This window comes from Corvus moneduloides, chromosome 2 (genome assembly GCF_009650955.1).
Source record: "Corvus moneduloides isolate bCorMon1 chromosome 2, bCorMon1.pri, whole genome shotgun sequence".
NCBI lineage: Eukaryota > Metazoa > Chordata > Aves > Passeriformes > Corvidae > Corvus > Corvus moneduloides.
The window spans coordinates 116,583,193-116,604,968 of NC_045477.1; the positions used below are offsets into that span (position 1 = coordinate 116,583,193).

The 21,776-nt window shown below is 45.0% G+C and overlaps 1 protein-coding gene and 1 long non-coding RNA gene across 16 annotated transcripts in view; one reads left to right on the forward strand and one right to left on the reverse strand.

Annotated features, from left to right (window-relative positions):
• CASK (calcium/calmodulin dependent serine protein kinase) overlaps window positions 1–6,045 on the reverse strand; it is a 190,370-nt gene extending 184,325 nt beyond the window's left edge. For 8 of the 14 annotated variants that reach the window (XM_032100949.1, XM_032100958.1, XM_032100959.1 and 5 more), the window contains exon 1: window positions 5,835–6,044. In XM_032100949.1, the coding sequence (XP_031956840.1) occupies window positions 5,835–5,893 (59 nt within the window). In that variant the 5' untranslated portion in view covers window positions 5,894–6,044. Of the gene's footprint in view, window positions 1–5,834 lie in introns of all 14 variants that reach the window. The other 6 variants (XM_032100951.1, XM_032100948.1, XM_032100947.1 and 3 more) reach the window with 2 other exon arrangements.
• LOC116440322 overlaps window positions 5,285–21,776 on the forward strand; it is a 69,777-nt gene continuing 53,285 nt past the window's right edge. Inside the window, exons 1-2 of one of the 2 annotated variants that reach the window (XR_004238544.1) lie at window positions 5,285–5,732; window positions 8,701–8,785. This is a non-coding gene — a long non-coding RNA (uncharacterized LOC116440322). Of the gene's footprint in view, window positions 5,733–5,891; window positions 5,979–8,700; window positions 8,786–21,776 lie in introns of those variants that run through there. The other variant, XR_004238545.1, reaches the window with a different exon arrangement.

A 21,776-nucleotide genomic window follows, 5' to 3' on the forward strand; every position in this document is an offset into this window, starting at 1 on the left:
CTCTTGGGTGTTTAAACACATAAACATATTTGCAAAGTCCTTGCACAATCTTTCTCAGCTTGTATTTTCCTAGATCAAGTTCCTCCAAACTCCCCTCTTTAGCAAGCCTCAACTTCCCAATCACTACCGCTGTCTTATTCACATCATAAGAATCACAGAATCATTAACATTGGAAAAAAACCCCTGGGACCATTGACTCCAACCTCTGACGGATCACCACCCTGTCAACTCAACCATGGATGGCACTGAGTGCCACATCCAGTCATTTCATGAACAGCTCCAGGGATGGTGACTCCTCCACCCCTCTGGGCAGTTCATTCCAATAATCAGCAACCCTTCTCCATGCAGGAATTCTTCCTGAAGAAGGATGTACAGAAGAGTGCTGCTGCTTATCAAAACAATACTAGAAGAAGCCGTACAAAGAGAGTAGTGATTGAAATGTTGTACTCCGAAACCAGGTTTATTCATTCTACTCTGTGTTGAGCTGCTTCTCTTAAGCAGGCAGAGCCTCTTAAGTAGAAACAGGTCACTACTACAGCTGAAATCCATAGCGGAATAACTTAGCTAAGGATATACTCTAGCAATTACACACTACAAATAATCAACCACTATTCTCCTGAAGCAATGCACATTATGACCTCATGCTTAAATCAAATATTTATTATAAACTGTTACTCTTACACACTGTAACAGAGACAACAGACAAGAATGTTTTATTAGCAGAGAGTTTCAAAAGGCACTAAAAAAGTCAAAAGCTAAGCTAGACAAATCAGTTGCCATATCCCTTCCCCCTCCCCCCTTTACAAACAGGGAATATGTACCACAGTTGTTTCACATTTTCATTTGATTTGTCATTAATTATACCCATCAGTTATTTGCATCGGTTTCACAGGAAATGCAAAATCTCAACAGTGTACTAGAGAAAAAGTATGTTTGAAAGTCAACAGCATTCTAATTCCTGTGAGTGAAAATGGAGGCAACAATGAAAAACAATACCACTGAAACCATCAAAATACATCTACATAGTTTTGTTACCACAATAATTACAATTATTAGAAGTTTTAAGTATTTCTTGGACAAGGAATCCATGAGCTCTGTCCTCCCTTTCCTGAACACTCCCAGACTGAGGCATAAATCTAAGGCACCTCCAACTCCAGGTAACAGCTTAGGATGGAATTGCAACCACCACCTCTTGTCTGACTTCAGTGGGCTAGAAGCCTTCATATCTCAATGAAAAAAAAAAAAATTAAAAATTCCCTTTCCCACAACTTTGCATCCTCAGCTTACATCTGTGGTGCTCCAGCAGCGTTGACAGTCTGGAGGGACAAAGGAGAAGGGAGCAATGCCTGCTGGCTCTTGCACTTTAACTACTCTTTACTAGATGGAAGGACCCAAGCAGAGAGATTCATCCCATCACAGAGGAAAGAGGGATGAAAACAAACTAAAATCCTCATGCATGCAGTGCAGAAGACGATTAGCCTTAAGCCATATTGCAGAGAACGTCCTGAAAGCTCTGACAGCATTAGCACCAAACATCATGTTACACTTTGGTACTGGAAATGCAAACAACTGCACTACTACACAAACAATGATGGTACTTATGGCCCACAAATGGAAGAAAAAAATTACAAAAATGTACTATTTTAGTGACTATTAGTATCACAGAATGGAGAAGGCTGGAAGGGACATCAGTGGGTCATCTGCTCCCACCTCCCTGCTCAAGCAGGGCCATCCCAGAGCACATGGCACAGGATGGTGTCCATATGGCTCTGGAATATCTCCAGTGAGAGAGACTCCACAGCTTCTTTGGACAATCAGTTCCAGTGCTCGGTCACTGCACAGTGAAGAAATTCTTCCTCATGTCCAGGTGGAACTTCCTGGCCATCAGTTTCTGCTTACTCCTCTTGTGCCATTGCTGGGCACCAGAGAGCAGAGCCTGGTCCATCCTCTGCCCCCTCCCTGCAGACACTGACAGACAGGGATGAGGTCCCCTCTCAGCCGCTTCTTCTCGAGGCCGAACAGCCCCAGATCCCTCAGCTTTTCCTGAGAGATGCTCCAGTCCCTTCATCATCTTTGTCACTCTCTGCTGGACCCAATCCAGGAGCTCCATGTCTTTACTGTCCTGAGGAGCCCCAAACTGGACATAGCACTCCAGGTGATCCTCACCAGGGCTGAGAAGAGGGGCAGGATCACCTCCCTCCACCTGCCATCAACACTCTTCCTAATGCGCCCCAGGACTAATGACTTCCGTTGTGACCAGAGCCCTTTTAAACACAAATAAATGTCTATCATCTTTATCTCATTGTATTTACAACTTAAACACTTAAAGAAATTTTTAAGCAACCTCCAGTCCTACTGTCAGAAAGGTCAGACAATCTTTATGGTTCTCCTCTAATGCTAACATAAACTGATATGGACCTTAAGAGGTACAGAAATGTAAAACCAGGTAATTTAAAATAAAGCCCTTGCAGAATAAGGCTCTTATCATAAAAACCTTACCTCACTCTTCTAGATGCAACACCAACTAAAGACAGCCATTCCCTCTTTGGCATAAAAGAAAACTCCTCCTATGTGTATGTGGAGCTCCTATGATAAACTCAGAACAGTCTGCACCTCAGATGAATAGCCAAGATGTTTCAATTTTACACCTACTACGTTTCATGAACTACGCAAAGCATTTTGAATGAAAATTCTAATAAAAAATAAACAAGTACACTTAGCACTACTATCTGTGAGCTGTCAATCAAACGCATGGTCTGATCCACATAGTAACAGGCTTAAAGATTTTAGATTGTGTGCTTCTCAACCAATACACAGGGAGAATCTCTTCAAAGGTACCTGGAAGAAAATTTGAAAAAAAATGGCACACCTGTATTTTTCATCACTATCACTTATCTTGAGATATGTTAATAACACATTTTGAAGGCTAATAAAGAAATCCCCAATTTACTTCTTGCTGAAGTATGTTTGTGTCAGCCAAGTTGAAGACAAGACAGTAATCTCAAACATAACATGTCTGGCTAAGTAAAAATAAATGACTAATGTTAGTGTCATAAATGCCCCTTTAAAAAGTTCAATTGGGATTGTTATTCCAATTTGTATTTTCATATAGCTTTCAGCAATGGAAAGGTATACTGGAAATATATGCAAAATAAGATTTCCCTAACTTTTTTTCTAATGAAAACATGAACTAGAATTTCTCTCTATCCCTCGTGGCCTTTCCTTGCACCCACGCCCCTTAAAAATGAAAAATGCATGCTTGCAGGACTTAAACACACTAAATGTCACATAAAGAGTTTATCATTGTCATTGCCATCAATTCAGTCATATACTACTGCCCTGTAATTGTTCCTCACCAAAAGCTATTATTGCTGCATTTACTCAAAGTCAGTCTTATCAGTTTATTGTATTTAGAAGTGTTTAAAGCTTATCCTAAAGATCAGAATATGCCTCCACAAATTGGACTGTCTACTGTCAGCCAAGAAAGTATCTTCTGCTTTCTCTAGTACATTGTATGGGAACTTTGACTAAACACTCAAGATACTTTACAGGCAAAGATCTCTTTCCCACACCCTTTGTGAAAATACCTTTTACGACCCTAAGTGACAGCAGTAACTACCTACTTAGGAAAGATAAATTACACATTTTAGTATTTCATGTGTCCAAAATGCAAATCAGAGCCAGATGTGCTATTTGCAAGAACTAAATCACTGTATCAATCAATAACAAATCCCAGGAACATGCAGACAGTTAGTGCATGTTTCACTGAAAGATGTTTGGTCAGACGCATACGTAGCAATTCAAAGCAGATTTACAGCGGCTTTCCTCAAGTTTCTTACAGACAGGCAAGGTGGTACCCAAAATCTGTAAGCTAAATAAAGATGCTGCACCTCTGGTCCCCTGGAATTTACCTGCGTAGCATTGCAAAGAAACAGGAATACATAAATTGTACATGAAAGTTGTGTATTTATTTTAAATGTTTGGGGTTTTTTAGAGGATTGACTTGACGTCTGTGCGGAAAAGCCTGAGTAATCACAACCAGTTATCAGCCCTTCACACCACCACTGCTGCTATTTTCAGTGATACACCCTGTTTTTGCTACAGTGCTCTTGGCATTATCATGCTACTGTGATTCAGTATTTATCTGTTAGATGTAGTTACATCACAACACTCTCTACTACCTAAATCTCACATGGAACTTCTGCAGCTAACACCTAATCCACTGGTTTTGTGCTCTCCCTTCAAAATTCTTCAGCCACAAAACAAAAAGTCACTGGAGATGTGCAAACATCTGGCCCCCTGTGAATCATCCGTCCTCCGAAAGGGTGTGCAGTCATGCATAAGAACTGCACCTTCCTTCTAACGGCAACTGGGCAGGAATAAAACCGAGTGTGAACTGCAGTGGTTAGCATAAAACCACTTGTGAAAGGAGTGTGCCAGAAATTGTCTTCAAAACACCTTTAATAACAAGAGTTTAGCTCCTACAGAAGCTCCTCACCAGCATCAAGTTAAAACAGTCATATACCATTTAGCGTGACAAACAAGGCCCTTGGAGCTTAATATTTTTAAAAGTTGAGTTAGGAGCAAGGTGGTAGTGTCTTGTGAAACGACAGAACTGAGTGCTGAAACTTCTGCTGACAACAAAGCCACCTGCTAGGTCCAAGACCAGCATTTCAGTATAATCCTGAGAAAAGATTAATTCTAGAATATTTTTAGCCCTAGCTTTGAAAGCAGACAACACTCCATATACACTGAAAAGCATACGGGTGGAGAGCGGGCAAGAGGATACATGCAGGAAAAATTCCTTGTTTATAATCAAAACACGGTCAATTATCCTCATAAAATCCATTGTCATGAAGAAAAAACTCCGAGCACACTGAACAATGTCACTACTAAGGCTTGCAGATCAATCTCAGCTTCGGAATCAGACACATACAGAAAATTAGGCAGTCCCAGTATCACTGTATCTTTCGTGTCCTTTTTGCAACATAGACACAACTACAGAAAATACATGAAAGACGATGAAGAAAAAAAGAAAGGATTTCAAAACTGAACAGCCACAGAAATACGGGGGCAGGGGAGAATGGAGTTCAGGTTTAATTCTTTATCACCATCTGATCTGGGGGAGTCTCTGCATTTTCTTGGTGACTCGAATTGTCATTTTCATCCAACAGCGGTAACCCGAAACAGCAGCTGGGGAACGCCAGCCACTGCCTCAACTCCCAGGTTTCATACAAGCCTCGAGCATCGGTTTAACAGCAGTTGCATAATAAGACTCAAAAGGCCAAGCACTCCTCCTGCCTTGTACATCTCCATTTCCACACGAACGAGAGTGATGGATCTGGACGAAAACCGAGCACTACCCGAGCGCCACTACCAAGCTGGTTATTATGCAGCAAAGAAGAGGAAAACCCAACACCTGGCGCACAAATATGCAGACACCCAGTGAATAGGTGGATCTACGGAGAGCTGTCTTCCCTTTCCCTTCCCCAATAGGCAATCCTTGATGGGTGTGCCAGGAATGGGATATCGGGGGGAGGAGAAGAAAAGGGGTGGGAAGTGGTTGCCGCTTGCTGCAGCCAGGCTGAGCGATGGCGAGGTGGTTAATCATGGTGGCTGAGGAAACACGGGGTCACTTCTCCCCCTTCCGCCTCCCGTGTGACGAGGACGGTGGGCACCGGCCGCGGGGGGGACCCGGACCCTGCACGGACCCGCCGGCGGCGGCGACTCAGGTGGGTCCCGGGCGGAGCATCCCGGTGCCCGGTGCGGGCGGGGGGCGCGGGGCAGCGCTCCCCCCGCCCAGCCCTGCCCTGCCCGCTCCCCGCCGCACTCACTTGCCGATCACCTCGCAGAGCTCGTACACGTCCTCGAACAGCACGTCGTCGTCGGCCATGGTCCGGGCGGGGGGGCTCAGCCCGAGAGGCGGCGGCCCCGGGGACGCCCGGCTCCCCCGCCGCTCAGCGCCCACCGCCACCACGGTAAATCCCGGCCGCTCCCAGCGCCGCCCGCCCGCCCGGGGCTCCCGCGGCCGCGCCGGGACTCCCCGCTCCTGCCGCTCCTCCTCCGCCTCCTGCCACGGCCGCCGCCGCTCCCCGCGCGTGTCGCACCCCCCGCGCCCCCGCCTCCCACCCCCCTCCCGCCCCCTCCCTCCCGCGCTCAGCCGCGGCTCCCGGCGGGCGGCTCCGGCTCAGCGGGGCGGCGCGGGAGCCATGGAGGGGATCGGGGCGGGCGGCAGCGCCGGGTCGCTCCCTCGCCGGGCGGGAGCGGGGCGCGCGTTCCCGGGCGGGCGGGAGCGCCGGGAGGGAGGATAATAGTGGGAGGGGGAAGGGCGGGGGGAGTCCAGGCGCGGGCGCTGATTCCACTCCCGGGCGCGAGGAGGAGGAGGAGGCGGCGGCGGCGGAGAGGCGGCGGCCGCGATAGGCGCTCGCGGTACCGAAGGGCGGGCGGGCGGGCGCGCGCGCGCGCGCGCTCCCTCCCAGCGCCGCCGCCGTCACGCAAACCCGTCACGGGGGCGGGCGCCGCCGGGGGCGCGCGCGCACGCGCGCGGGGGGCCACGCCCCCAACCGCCCGCTCGAGGGGTCCGGGGAGGCGCGAGCGGAGGGGGGGGCGGCGGCGGAGGGGTGGGGTGGGGGCTCGCGCAGGCGCGGGGCGCGGTGACGTCATGGCGCGGGGAGGGGTGTGACGTCATGGAGCGGGGAGGGGGTCGGACGCTGATACCGCACGCTCTTATGGCCCCTATCGCCCCTATCGCCCCCGCGGCTGGACCACCCGGGGCAGGGACGGGGGGGCCCCGCCGCGCAGGTGGGCGAGCGGCGGTGCCGCCGAGCACTCGCGTTTGCACGGACCGGGCTGTGGCAATAAAGAACCTTTGTGCGAACCGGGCTTGTACGGCTTTGTCCAGTGCTCTTTTTTTTAATTCAGTCTATTCCAACAGGATGTAAATATTTTCTACGGCGCGATTTGTTGTTGGGAGAACCGCTCTTTTTGCCTAAAAGTAGTGCATCCACTTTTTGGGAGTGCGCCTTCAGACGCTCTTGCAGTAAGTGCGAGTAACCGCTGGCTGTGGGTTCTCGCAACAGCCACGTAAATACGATGTCCGAGACATCGGGTGAATTTTAAAACACTCGGGTGCTTACCTGATACGTTGTCCCATATTTTTTAACATCTTGCACAGAATCCTATATATGAAAGGAAGGTAGAAGTTGCACGTGTGTGCATTTCCAAGTTTTGGAAAGCTTGGATGGTTTGTGGAAGAAGCAAAGCTGTCTTGAAGGAATTAGTCAGGAACTCTTGCAGTTTACAAAAAGTACTCATTTCTGTCGAAGTACTTTAGCACACATGCGACTTCTTAAAACTCATTAGCAGAGGTAAATTATGGAGTTGTTCCCCACACACAGAAAAAAACTGTCAGAGCAGAATTATCTGATGAAATGGTTTAAAGGTTGGTTTTAAAATGCACAGCTGACAAGACTTCACCTTGTTCCTGTCTCCAGACAAATTTAAAAGGCAAAAAAAAAAAAAAAACAGGGAAAATAATTACATCTAATTAATTATGTCTAATAGTTGCATCACTGCACAGTGCTGTCTTATAGGGTGAGAGACATTCCTGTGGGTCTGCTCTCTGTCCCATACCAACCTTTAAAAAATATTTAAGCCACCATCTGCTCTTTGGACTGCGAACAAAAAGCTGATATATTTAAATCTTCTCTAAATTCACACAGCTAAACATGAGCACCCGTTTTTTCCTTTTGCAGGCCCACAGGGCGGAGTCCCACACAGGTCACTCAGTAAGAATTTTTAGAATATGGGTGAGTGTTCACTTATGGTTGAGGTGAAATTGTTTGTAAAGGCATCATGAGAAGTTAACATAAAAAATACAAAAGTGCACAAGGAAGAAAATTGCTGATGATGGATCCCTTCCTGAGCTGGGGCAAATGCTTTGGCTGCTCCAGCAGTGTCACCTGACAGAGGTCTCTCCTTCCTATGGATTCTGAGTGCTTGGAGTCACACCAGGCCACATTGCCCAGGTGTGACAGCTTAAACTGAAAACAAGGAATTCCAAGCATGATATATGGGGGCCTTTGTGCCAAAATGTTGTAATAGAGCAAACCCTTTAAGAGCTTCAGAGGACACTTGGGTTGGTTTTGGGAATAGGCAGCACCTAAACGTGGCTTTCTGCTAAAGGACAAGATCCTGGGGTTGGGGGGTTAGTTGTGGTCCTGGGAAGGAAATTTCTTGGAAGACACTGAACAAAAATGGGCTTTTGCTGAAGAGAGGCAGTTCATTCCTTGGCATCCAGGGAATGCCAGTAGGCATGTGGCCTACTTGAGTGGTCCTGCTCCTTCCAGGAAGGAGGGTAGTGGCTGCTTTTTTATCTGATGGACTGAGCTTCCTATTTTTATTATTTTTTTTCCATCCTTGAGCAAAGAATGTGCTTGTAAGAGCAGCCATAGCATTCATTAGGCTCACAAGAAGCAAGGTGGATCTATCAAACCTGTCGGTTGTCCACGCTTACAGGGGGAGAGTGAAAACAGGTCCTGCCTCGTATTTGAGTTGCATGAGAAGAATCTGTCTGAACTGGGATTTGTGTGGAGATCTGGATCATAAAAAGTTGCACAGTAAGCCAGCAAACGCAGCAAGGATACCACTGCATCAGCAATTACTGGAACAATTGAGAACTGTGCTGTAACTCTGTTTCAGATTGAATGGGCTCAGGAAAACGTGAGCATTAGTCTGCCAGCAGCCAGGACCCAGTAGCATGATAATCGAAGCAAAACATTTACAGGTATGTTTGTGATCAGAAATTCCAGCCACAAGTTCAAAAGTAGTCATTCCCTTTCATAAGCAATCATTCTTGATTTTCAGCCATGTATCCAGTATGGATCCTTACAGATTCTGGGATTAATTTCATAATTCTGAAATACGTACATCTAACGTGTCATCAAAAAGTATGTAACCATAATGTTTGACATATGAGCAGAAGAAACTTTGCACTTGAGACCTGAAATGATTTACTGGCAAGGTAGTGGTCTGGAAACAGATCAGGGCATCAGTCAGTTCAGAGCTGGGAGAGGGACTTCTTCATCAGGAAAGACCAAGAGAAGGACACTGTGTGTTCACATGAGGAAATGCCTTACAGCCCCTGGTAGCCTTCCACAAAGCACTGCACATGTTTGAGCTGCCTGTCTGTCAGATTCTGGACAGCCAGGTTAACGTGGTGTATGTTTAGGTTAACCACTATTTCATTCAAAAAGTCCTAAGGAGTAGCTGAGTGTGGGCTTGGGCACTAGCAAACTTATTTTTTAAAATTTTACGGGGTTTTCAAGTTTTACTTGCCTGTGGTCTTTTCGGGGTTTACACATAGGCCTGCACAGTGTGAACCTCAGGGCAGGTAAGTTGTTCAGAGGATGTTTTTGGAACAATAGTTTAATAGTTATCAGTTACATCCAAAGAGCCTTTACAATGTTTTCACTTAAAAGTTTGATGTAAAAGGAACATGATGATGAAGAACAAGAAATTTTAGTGGTTTGATGGTGTTCTCTTATCCCACAGCACCAAATCCTGTGCCTCGGATTCCAATTATAACAGGGTCCTGGGAGCTTTGATCTGTAACCTGTTAACTCTCTCCCTCTTACAAAGTTTGAGAATGACACAGACACAGAAGATGAGTATGAGCTGTTAGTACTTTGTAAGAGAGAATATTGCAGGCCTACCAGGTTTCTGACAAGCTGCCATACTGTTTAGGTGTGCAAGTTCTGTGAGCTGAAAATAGATCATACTTTGGGCAGCAGAAATGTGTTTTGGTTGAAGTGAAAAGAGAGTGTTTTGATCACAAACAGGCACAGACATTTTCAGTCCTCGTAAAAACTCTCAGTGAAAAGAACCCTAAAAACACATCAGCTGACCTGGAATAGGTCTGGGTGACTTTTTGCAAAAGTCTGTAATTAAATCAGCTCAGAATCTACTGTGTGGCAGGGCAGGCTGCAGCTGCAGAGCTCAGGTGTAGCACACAAGTTGTGCCACACCGTAATTAAGGAGGCCAGGTTTCCCATGAATGCTTGTCTTAACAGGTGACTGATGCTTGTCTGGGAAGATAAATCTCCAACTGCATTTTTTTTCCCCCCAGTGGAGTTGTTTTTTAAGTTCCTTCACCGTGTCAGTTGTCCATTGCTCAATGAGAAGGCAACTTTCACTGCCACCTTTCCTCGCTGAAGACACCACCAGATCTCTTTTTGGCAGCCACTTCTCTTCAAAGAGCGGTTGGAGCTTATCTCAGGGATCTGTACCTTGCCCCCATCTAATTCTGTTGGAATTGACCGCCAGGTTCAAAAGTTCCTGGGAAAGCTACGTGTATGTGCGAACATGGCAAAACATCATTTCCTTGGGCAGCAGGCTGAGAGCTGCCTCTTAGGAATGAGGAATTTGCTTTCACTGCCCTTGAGACGTGGTGACCACATCCCCTTCCTCTGACACTTGGCTCACACTGACCCAGGGCCAGTAACCAGACAGGTCTTGGCCAAGGGAAAAAGTCACTTTCCTCATCTGTAATTAGATCATACTCATAATTAAACAGAAATTACAGTAACGCTACTGAAGATGGACATTAAACTAAACCAAAGCTGATCCAATCTGATACTGTCAGAAGTATCACAAGTCATCTTCCAAAATCAGTTTCCAAAGGTGAAACAGTCCCAGGTAAGAATAGCTGACAGCATCAAAAGAGAGAGGAATACTTTAAAATTATGCAAACCCTTATTTAATGGAGTTTCTTTAGCTATTCCTTGCCATTCTGCTGATTTCTCCCTTCCTTGTGTACCATGTAGCTGTGTCTCGACTGCATTACTGGAGGTGTTTATTTCTTTTCTCCCCAGTTGCAGCTTTTCCTCATTGGTGAGTATGGATAAAATTATAAGAACTGTGGAGGAAATATCTCCAGGATGCTTTTACTGAAACTTTAAAATTAAAAATGTCTTAGAGGGGTTTAAACCAGGTAATAAAACCAACTCAAAGTTCCAGTTATCTTTTCATCATTTGCAACCATATGCTACAGTCATGCACCTAGATAGAGAAAAATAATTAACAGTGACATTATAAAAACCATATCAAAATGCTAAGTACTAGCACAAACAAATGCAAAATAATCACCTTTTTATTTTCCTTTTATGTCTTTCTTTCCTTCTTGCTTGCTTTTCTCACTCCTTTATCTTTTGTACAAAATTATTAAGCTCTTTTGACTAGACAGATGCTACCCTAGTAGAAGCTCCAGAAGGGCCCCACAGAGCAGAGTAAATGCCCAGAGGAGCTTTTGTGTAAATAAATGGCAAGGAGAGGAAATGGAGAGGAAACCCTCATCTACACCATCCCTGCTGGATGCTGAACTTGGAACTGGTGGTTGCAGCTCTGGAAAGATCCCTCAGATTCAGCCAGGCAGTTTTCTGAAACCACTGCTGTGGGGTGCAGTGACAGTCAAAAAAAGCCAAGACAATATTGGGCATGTCAGGGGAGGCTTGTAAACAAGAGAAGGTGTCATTTCACCTCCACATAGAATTCTGGTGCACCCACTGCTGGAGGGCTGGGATGCATTAGGCCTTCCCATCTCCACGAGGATGGCAAAGGATTTTGCAAAGGAGTTTGCAAAGGAACAGAGAGAGAATGGCAACAAGAACGACCCAGGGATGAGCCAGCTGCCTTGCAAGGAGAGCGCAAAAGGCTGGGACTTATCAATATGCAGAGGAGACAACTGAGGTAGGGTATACTTGAGGTTTGCAAAAGCATAAAGGTGAAAACAGAATTGTTGTTCAAACCCTGCACTACTGAAACTAAGGAATGCTCAATAAAGCAAGTAGGAAGGTAGTTTAAGACAGATACATAATCCTACTTTCAAAACAACATTGTACACATACACTGGCTAGCAAACTTTTTGAGAACTTGGTGCCGCAGGAAGCTGTGGACACCAATAATATAAGGAAGTTCAAAAAGGAATTCAAGCATTTCAGGGATGACACATCATTATTAAAAAAACCCCTGGATGGAATGGCAGGGGTGTGCCGTGGAGCCTGCCTGGTAGGTGCTGGGGAAGTGGAAGGGTTGCAGGTTGTGACTAGGCTTTCATGTACTTCCAAAGCTATCTCCTGCTGCCACTGCTCTGTTTTCATTTTCAAACTTGTTAATTCAGTTTTCACTACAAATTATACACTCAGCTTCTCCGCATTCAGGTGAATGCCAAGAGTCAGCACACCTGGAATTCAAATAATATCCTTACCCAGAAGGCCACGTTATTGATCTCAATCTTCCCTCTAGGGTAAGGAGGGCTAGGTGAACCCATTAGGGCATTTCTTGTATTCTTAGCCTCTTAGTTTTATTCTGTGTTTCATTTTTCATTCCAAACTTTGTCCTTTATTTTATCCCCATTCTGCCACCAATTTATTTCCCAAACCCTATTTATGAGGTTTAAGATACCTAATTTTTCTTACTGCATTTCCCAGATCACTATTCTATTAATGTGCAGTAATGCAATCCAAAAGCTGACAAGGTTTATAGTTGAAGGCTTCTAAGACACAGCTACATCTTTACCACTTATCTTGTAGCCTCAGGGTAAGCTAAGCTTACCATATTTTAGAACTTCAGAAGAGAATACTAATTCTGTAAATAATTATTTACTAAATATTTAATCTTCCTTCTTGTCATCCAGCTTTTTGTCCTGGTTTTCTCAGCCTACTTTCTTTTCAGATGGGATATACCTTCGAGAAGTGTGAACACCCTCTGCCTGACCATTTAGTTACTGCTCACTTCCTTCTCCCTCTTATGCTGTCCCTTTCTGAAGAGTTATGCTTACCCCACATGATTAAAGGCTTTTTTATCCTTCAAGAGCAAAACCACCTGCAATGGAAAGAGTTGGTATTGACTTCCTGATTCAGACTGGCCAAGTTACCATTGAGGAACTCCTTGTAAACCTTTTGCCTGCAGGAATCCAAACCATAAATGGTTTGCAACAGATCTTTGAAATTGAGCAGGAGAAAAACTCCTGGAGGGCAAAGGTGTAAGCTTTTCCATGTCCCATGAAATCCTATTCAGGTCTGACAGAGGGGAAAAACTGCGAGAAAAATGCCTGTTTTTCCTATGGCTTATGTTGGCAGTGGTACTCTGACAGCCATCCAAAGCATGGGCATCCTTATCCCTGGCAGTGTCCACAGCACTCACCATTGTGCTGGCAGCCTGACACTCTGGCTGCAGCTGAAAAGCTGTTGTGAAAGTGAAGTTTGGAGACAGCAGAGAGAGAAAAAGACTGCCACACTTGATAACAGCTCTCTCTAAACCCAGTACATAGTGTCTCTCTGAGCTCTCCCTTTATGGACTCTCCCTTATTTTGAAGAAAGTCAAGCTGTACTCCCTCGATGATCACCTGTGCACTGCACATGGTCCAACTCTCAGCAGAGACTTTTGTGAGTAGCTTGGGGCCTTTTCATTTGGGAGGAAGAAATGCTTCTGCATAGGCAATTTTTTTTTCCTTGGGAAAAGGCACTTGTGTGCTAAGTGTGAGACTATTTTTATGATTGCTGCCCTATTTGCTCTCACTATTGGAATGTCAGTGGAGAATATAACAGGTGGGAAGAAGTGGGAGAAGAATCTTGATATAAGGATGGGAGAGTGACACACAGGTGAGCAAATTGTTGTTTATGTTGTAGTGAAGTGTGGTCCCCAGTGACACTTTGCTCGGTGTTTTTGTATCAGGCCAATATGCCCAGCTTCAGGGGTTTTTGGCCATCAGTGCTCATCTGGAGACAAGACTTTGCCCTCAATTTTCTCTCAGCTCCAGGTGTATAGCAGCATCAAACACATCTCTCTGCTCTTTCACCAATGTAAAATATGTTATCATAGAGGAAAACCAAGGATCATGGAAATATATAAACACTTTCTAAAGAGTTGCAAATGCCTGTTCTAACCTCATCTTACACATGGTGACCCCTAGTCAGAAGCTCTGATGCTGGTGATGTCCTTAGCACAAATAATACAAAAGAATCTAGCAGAACTTAATTCTGAGGATTATGATTTTAAGGAGGACAAAACTTTAGGAATAATTAGTTTTCCTGTGAGGAAAATAGCCAGAAGTAACACATGTTGCTGACAGTCTGCCCAAACTTCTGTCCTGTAAGAGGCACGGGGACAGAAACGCATCTCTGAGGCCAGCCCAGGGCAGAAATGCACGCTGGTGTCCTTCCCATGCTGTCACCATTCACATCCCTCAGACTCCCTTGCTGTTTGAGTTCTCTGTGAGGATTTTCCAGTTCCATGGTGTCCACTTTGTGCTCCACACCCACAGCCTTCAGCTGTGCCTATGCTCAGTCATTACAGATTTGGATAAAGGACACCTCTTAGACTGGAAACTTGAGTTCAGTCGTAATAATTGATTCTTTCAAATAAGAGCTGAACAGGGCCAAGTGTTTTCTCCTTTCAGAAGAAAGGAGATGCTGTCTAAAAATCTTCTAACTGCTAAGTACTTACTTGCAGTAATTATCAGATCAGTGGGTAAATCCTACCATGTGGAAAAGCTGTGACTCATAGTCACAGCTCACACGAGGCTTGATGGTGGTTGTGTTGTACTTCCTTTGGTGCCTTTGGTTGGAAGTATGAAGATAATCACAGAGCAGATGTGGCCCAGAGTAGCTGTACCTGTCCAGAAGCATGTCAGCTCAAGGATGTGAAGAGCTTAAAGACCAGGAGTGGAATACGTACAGGGAAAGGCACTTAGTTTGCCTCTTTTGTACAGATACAGCCAGTGCCCAGCTGCTTGGGTAAACAAAGATTTTGACAAGCAGTGGTCAATTCTGTTTTCTCATCTTGGGAGTTTCTAACAAAGAATCACATATGAATAATCTCATTAACTTTAGGCCTCCATGGTCTCCATCTGAGCTAATTTTCTGGGCTTCCTCTGCAGCCAGTCAACAGATAGAGACATTTCTGAGGCATAATCACTCTGGATATGCTGAGGAGGTAGCGAGGAGCTCCAGCAAGTTTCCTTTAAAAAAAAATAAAGGTATTTTTCCTGTGATCTTTCAAAGGGAGATGCTTTAAACTCTTCTGTTAATATAGTAATGGATGCCCTAAAAGAAAAGGAGAAGATTACTAGCTTTTGAAAAAGTAATGAGAGAGGTATTTTTTTCCCCAGTCTGTCTTTCACAGAAGTGAAAAAGATGTCTCCTCAATATTCCCATGTTCTGGAACCAGCAGGCACCATGGAGTTTGATAGGGATCTGTCTGACTTGGAGTGTGAGCTCCTAACAAGAGCAGTGCAATTTGTAGCTTGTATTTAACAACTGGTTCAAGCCAGAACCTCTTAAAGACAAAGTTCTCAGCAACTTCCCTCTGCATCCTGAAATTAAACATTAACATAATAAGGAAGTTCAGTTCCTAACTTAATCTAACTTAATGAACAAGCACATGTTCAATTAGTCTCTGAGGTACTCTGCACTGATTCATGGAATTGGAAATATCTCCCAGAGTATCAATACTCTTGCTGTCAGATGGCAGCAAGGCTGTTAGCTCCACTTGTGCTGTGTCCTGAAACTAATTCATCTCAACCTGCTGCGGCTGTTGGCTGTCAGGATTTCTCAGGTGAAATGGCAGTGCTGGTATTTCTCCTTTGGAGAAAGTGTCACGTATTCCTCTGCATCTGTCCACCTGGGGTGTCAAGTTTGTCTCTGGCCACAGGATATTTCTTACAGTATTATTGCTGTTTGCAGTTGTTGCTCTTCATTAGAGGCATTCCCACAGTTGTTTCTTGCAAAATGGTGACAGCTCCAGGTATCCCAGATTATGTTTCCCTTTTACCTTCCTCCCACCTCATCTTTTTTCCCATATATCTGCTGGTTGCTGTGACTTTGACATGAATTCCTAGTAAGCACTCAAGAGCAGGCACTCTTGTGTTCAGTTTTCCATTGAATATAATGTAAGCAAGTAACAAGTCGTGTTACAATGGTACCACTCCATTATTTAACAGCACTAAGTACAGATCACAATTGGCAGCTATTCCTGTGTATTCTTTAATATATTTTCTGCTAGCCTGCAGAGGAGATCATGGAGGTTATGGTTATATGACTAAACTTATATTTCAGAACAGAATGGTTAAACAGGAAGGACCCTGATAAATGTCAGACCTTCCTGTATCAGGTATGCCAGGCCTAGCATAAGGCTTCAAATTTGGGATGTCATCTTTCTAAGCTGTTATCTTTTCTAGCAACACTGTCCCAGGAACATGAGAATGCTCTCAATACACATCTGGGATAAGGGACTGCTGACTGTAGACTTTTCTTTCCAGCCAGGACATGCAAGCTCGTTTCTCCTTTGCATTGGGAACAAGTACTTGCTGTATCATGTGACAAGTCTTACCACTTCCTTGATGAATTCATTTGTTTAGGATCAGGACAAATCTCTAAACCCTTTACTTAGAGTTTTCAATCCCTAAATGAGTTTCCTTCGCTCGTTTTATATTTTTTCAATGACGTCTTAAAAATAACCACTCCAGTCTCTTTAAACATCCATATGACATTAAGAGCGTCCCTCAGTTCAAGCTTGATAGAGATTATCAGTAAAGACAGAATAATATACTGGGCACAGTATGTAAATAGTTTTAATTACATTTTGTAAAAAACTTGTTTGTAAGAGCAGGTTTGTACCTGCAAACAAAGTCTGTATTCTGTGTTTACTGTTGTTTTTTTATCTGCTTGATTCATGTAAAATCTGACTCTGGACCTTGAACCACAGCTGAGTTTTTAAGTGGGTGACTGTGCCTCCAGCCACCAAAACTTTCCTAGGTTAGCATTTAACTTGCAAATCATGTTTCTGTAGCTGAATATTGTTCTTTAAAGTACTATTTCCCAGGTTCCTGTGGCAGACCGTCAATTTCAGCTAAAACTTATCTCTGGGGAATGAGAGCATGAACCTTTTTAGTTGTGGTGCTGGCAACCATTCCTTCCTTCTTTTGAGACTGGTGTTTTGTTGGCACTTGTGAGACCCATGTGCAGCTCAAAGAGAATCACAAAGTCACAGAATGGCTTGGGTTGGAAGGGATCTTCAAAATCATCTCATTCCAACTCCCCTGCCATGGACAGGGACACCTTCCACTAGGCCAGGTTGCCCAGAGCCCCATCCCACCTGGCCTTGAATGCTTCCAGGGATGGGGCAGCCACAATCTCTCTGCGTAGCCTGTTCCAGTCCCTCCCCAGCCTCACAGTAAGAGGACTTGCACCTCTGCCTTTCCTGGTGTGGGTGGAAGAAGACTTTATGTTGTGATTACTTTCACTGGCCTCTCACTCCTTCAGCTTCTCAAGAGCTTTGTCACTGGCAGTGGCACATTTTTCTCGAGTGCTTTGCTGTGTCCTCTGCTCTGCAGAGTGCCAGGCTTAGAAAGCTGGTTCTGGCAGCTCTGTCAGGCACAAATTTGCATGCAACATTTGTCTCTCCAAGGAATCTTTAAACCCTTTCTTGTCTGTCAGGCTAGGTATACTAATGATAACATCAACCTCCCTCATGTGATCATTTCCTAAACCATTCTAGAAAATGAGATGGATTAATGAAGACTTATTATTTAAATTGCTGAAGGTACCCATTTTGACTGAACACAGGAGCTTCTGCCATGACTGCTACAACCAGAATGGATGTCTATCGGTCCCTAAGCATCCAGCGCATCCCAGTTGTAAGATTATATGCCTTAGTTTAAACCTCATAAACTAAAGCAGCTATTACAAAATCTCTGAGAGTGTGCTCACATGCTAAGCTAGATGTATATGAAAGCACAAAGCCGTGTATGGGTTAATTTGCTCCCCTGAAAGCTCAGTGATTTCAAATTGCCTCAGATATCTATGCTGTCCATTGCAGTCTTCAGTGAAGTTACACCCTTAGTTAGTTTTATTTTTGGTCCCGGGCTTTATTCTCGAAGCCTGCAGAGCTAAGATGTTTGAGTGATTCATTCCTGTCTGATATCTCTTTAACTGCCATGGCTTAAGCTGGCTCTCTGCACCAGCTCTTGGCGTTTTCCAGAGCTCTGGAAAGCTGTGGTTCCCTGCCCTGGCCACTTTACAGCTGCTACTGTCAGCTCACAGTAGCTGTGGCTCAGAAAACCTTCAGGTCTTGCACTTTGAAGTCTGTGGGTGTCACTCGTAACTATCACTCATCTCTGAAACAAACATTCTCCCCGATGCTGAAAATGTTTACAGAAATAATTTATTGTGGATAGGCAAAAAACTGCTGGCAATTTAATTGTAATTAAAAAATTTCCATTTCAACACTTGAGGGTTTCCATCTTCAATGCAAAAATGTCACAGGTCTCAGCAGCTGTCACCCTCAGCAGACCTCTGCGCTGTTACTCAGCATACCCTGCTTTTATTAGAATTACATTTGAAATAAAAAGTTAAGGTTTTCAAAAGAACTTATGATTTTTGTTTTCTTGTAAGTTTAACCTCTCACTTTAAATAGGAGGAAGCTGTGTAGCGGGTTGAGTTCGAAACCGGGCGGAAACACCAATTAAATGTAGTGGTTTTGATTCAAAATATCCATTATTTACTTATTTTCCTTCTGTGAGATAAGAATTAGGAGAAAAGCAAAGCAGGCACAAACCTTAAACAGTTGCAGTACAATGAAAGAGCTTTATTACTAACAGAATTAAAAGTAAAGAGAAAACAACAAAACAAAATTAAAGTAAATCCCCCCCCCCCCCCCCCCCCCCCCCCCTTTCCAGCACTTCTCTCCTTTTATCCAGCTCACACAAGGGATAACAGAACATGGGATGTTAGTCAGTGTTGCAGTTCTTGAAAAGTCTTTCTCTTATGCTTAAGGAAGAAAAGGTTTTCCTTCAGTTGCACGTGGTTCCCAAACTGCCACCAACAGCACACCCGCCCGGAAACAAACAGTCTGCTGTGTGTAGAACATCTCTCCCATGAAGAATTTCACAGTTCTTTCATACTACAAAACATGGGCCATCACATGGGGTTATTCATCTTTTTAAGGATAAGTTATTTTGGCCGGCACACAGAGGCTTTTCTTCGCCACAAGTCTCTAACAGCCTCTCACTACTTCTATATAGCCTGACATAGGCACTCTTCACAAACTTCATAGGCACACGAGGATACTCCATCCCCCCATGTTCTTCAAATGGATTAAAGAGACAAACAGTTTGTGGTATTACGGTTTCTTACCACGGCATGCAAGAAGGTTTCTTTTAAGCTGCGCGCCAGAATCGCGGCACCGCCCTCTTCTCTCCTGTCGCCATTTCCAGCTCCGTCCCACGTGACTCACTTCTCTTTCTCTCTGACTCTGAAACCGCCATGTTGAAGGGTGTTCTTGTTCGGGCTTTACGGTGGGGAAAGCCTCGCTCCCTCTGTGCTGCTGGCTGCACGGTGTCCTCTTCAGTTCAGCACGAAGTGTGCTGGCTGCAGACAGGAGGCTCTGCCGGCTCCCGCTGGCTCCGCCGGCTCCGCATGGAGAGGAGAGGGACCCGCCTGTCCCCAGAAGCTGCGCTGGATGGGTTTAGCTGTGAGCAGTCCATGGCTGGTTTTAGCTGCCTGCGGCTCTGGGACAGTCCCCCCCAGCGACCCAGGGTCCGTGCCGTGGTGCTGAGAAAGGGGGAAAGGGGCAGTGGCCCCGGCCCGGCCCAGCGGGGCCGGGAGGTTCGGAGCCCCCCCCCACCTTCCCGCAGGCGAGCTCCGACCAAAAGGGGAAGTCCCGCCTTTCTGTGCGGTTTAAATATGTAAATTGTGAGAAGCGTAATTGGTCTTAAAGACTGTCCATCAACTCAGGGTCAACCCAACACATTCCACCCCTCGCTTCTTAAAATTTACATATCCAAAAGTTACTTAAAATAGCAAAACCAGAGCTAAAAGAAAACAAATTCCATAAACCTCCACCCCTAGAATTTTTACTACTACTACAAAGCAAATTTCTTCTATTATTCTACTTAATGTTATAACTTTCTACTTGCTCTGCTTATTATTTTCTCCTAATTAATCTTCATCTCACAGCGCTCATTAATTGCCCGCATTCTCCACCATTGATGTAGCGGGTTGAGTTCGAAACCGGGCGGAAACACCAATTAAATGTAGTGGTTTTGATTCAAAATATCCATTATTTACTTATTTTCCTTCTGTGAGATAAGAATTAGGAGAAAAGCAAAGCAGGCACAAACCTTAAACAGTTGCAGTACAATGAAAGAGCTTTATTACTAACAGAATTAAAAGTAAAGAGAAAACAACAAAACAAAATTAAAGTAAATCCCCCCCCCCCCCCCCCCCCCCTTTCCAGCACTTCTCTCCTTTTATCCAGCTCACACAAGGGATAACAGAACATGGGATGTTAGTCAGTGTTGCAGTTCTTGAAAAGTCTTTCTCTTATGCTTAAGGAAGAAAAGGTTTTCCTTCAGTTGCACGTGGTTCCCAAACTGCCACCAACAGCACACCCGCCCGGAAACAAACAGTCTGCTGTGTGTAGAACATCTCTCCCATGAAGAATTTCACAGTTCTTTCATACTACAAAACATGGGCCATCACATGGGGTTATTCATCTTTTTAAGGATAAGTTATTTTGGCCGGCACACAGAGGCTTTTCTTCGCCACAAGTCTCTAACAGCCTCTCACTACTTCTATATAGCCTGACATAGGCACTCTTCACAAACTTCATAGGCACACGAGGATACTCCATCCCCCCATGTTCTTCAAATGGATTAAAGAGACAAACAGTTTGTGGTATTACGGTTTCTTACCACGGCATGCAAGAAGGTTTCTTTTAAGCTGCGCGCCAGAATCGCGGCACCGCCCTCTTCTCTCCTGTCGCCATTTCCAGCTCCGTCCCACGTGACTCACTTCTCTTTCTCTCTGACTCTGAAACCGCCATGTTGAAGGGTGTTCTTGTTCGGGCTTTACGGTGGGGAAAGCCTCGCTCCCTCTGTGCTGCTGGCTGCACGGTGTCCTCTTCAGTTCAGCACGAAGTGTGCTGGCTGCAGACAGGAGGCTCTGCCGGCTCCCGCTGGCTCCGCCGGCTCCGCATGGAGAGGAGAGGGACCCGCCTGTCCCCAGAAGCTGCGCTGGATGGGTTTAGCTGTGAGCAGTCCATGGCTGGTTTTAGCTGCCTGCGGCTCTGGGACAGTCCCCCCCAGCGACCCAGGGTCCGTGCCGTGGTGCTGAGAAAGGGGGAAAGGGGCAGTGGCCCCGGCCCGGCCCAGCGGGGCCGGGAGGTTCGGAGCCCCCCCCCACCTTCCCGCAGGCGAGCTCCGACCAAAAGGGGAAGTCCCGCCTTTCTGTGTGGTTTAAATATGTAAATTGTGAGAAGCGTAATTGGTCTTAAAGACTGTCCATCAACTCAGGGTCAACCCAACACAAGCTGGTAACATTGTTTGCCCTGTTTCTTAGATACTGGAATATGCATTTGCCTGATTTTTTATTTTACCTCTTCCTCTTTAGTTTTTGATTTTCCGTGTTACACAAATGACACCGTAGCCCTAAATATAGCAGAAGATTGCTCATGAGACTCTCTTAAATTAATCTTATTAAAATAATTGATTAAACTTGGTTCTTGACTAAAAATTAAATCTTCTTTTTTTCCTCTTTGTTTGACTCAAGGTCAGTTTTAAGCACCTTTGTCATTCTTCAACAGATAGGCACAATGTTCTGGAAAACATTTTGAGGAGAAATAGCACAGAAAAGCTTGTTCCTATACAGTCTTAAACCCTTGGGGTTCAATTCTGTAGCAAGATGAAAGATCACATCTATAATCTGCTCCTTAAACTTGGG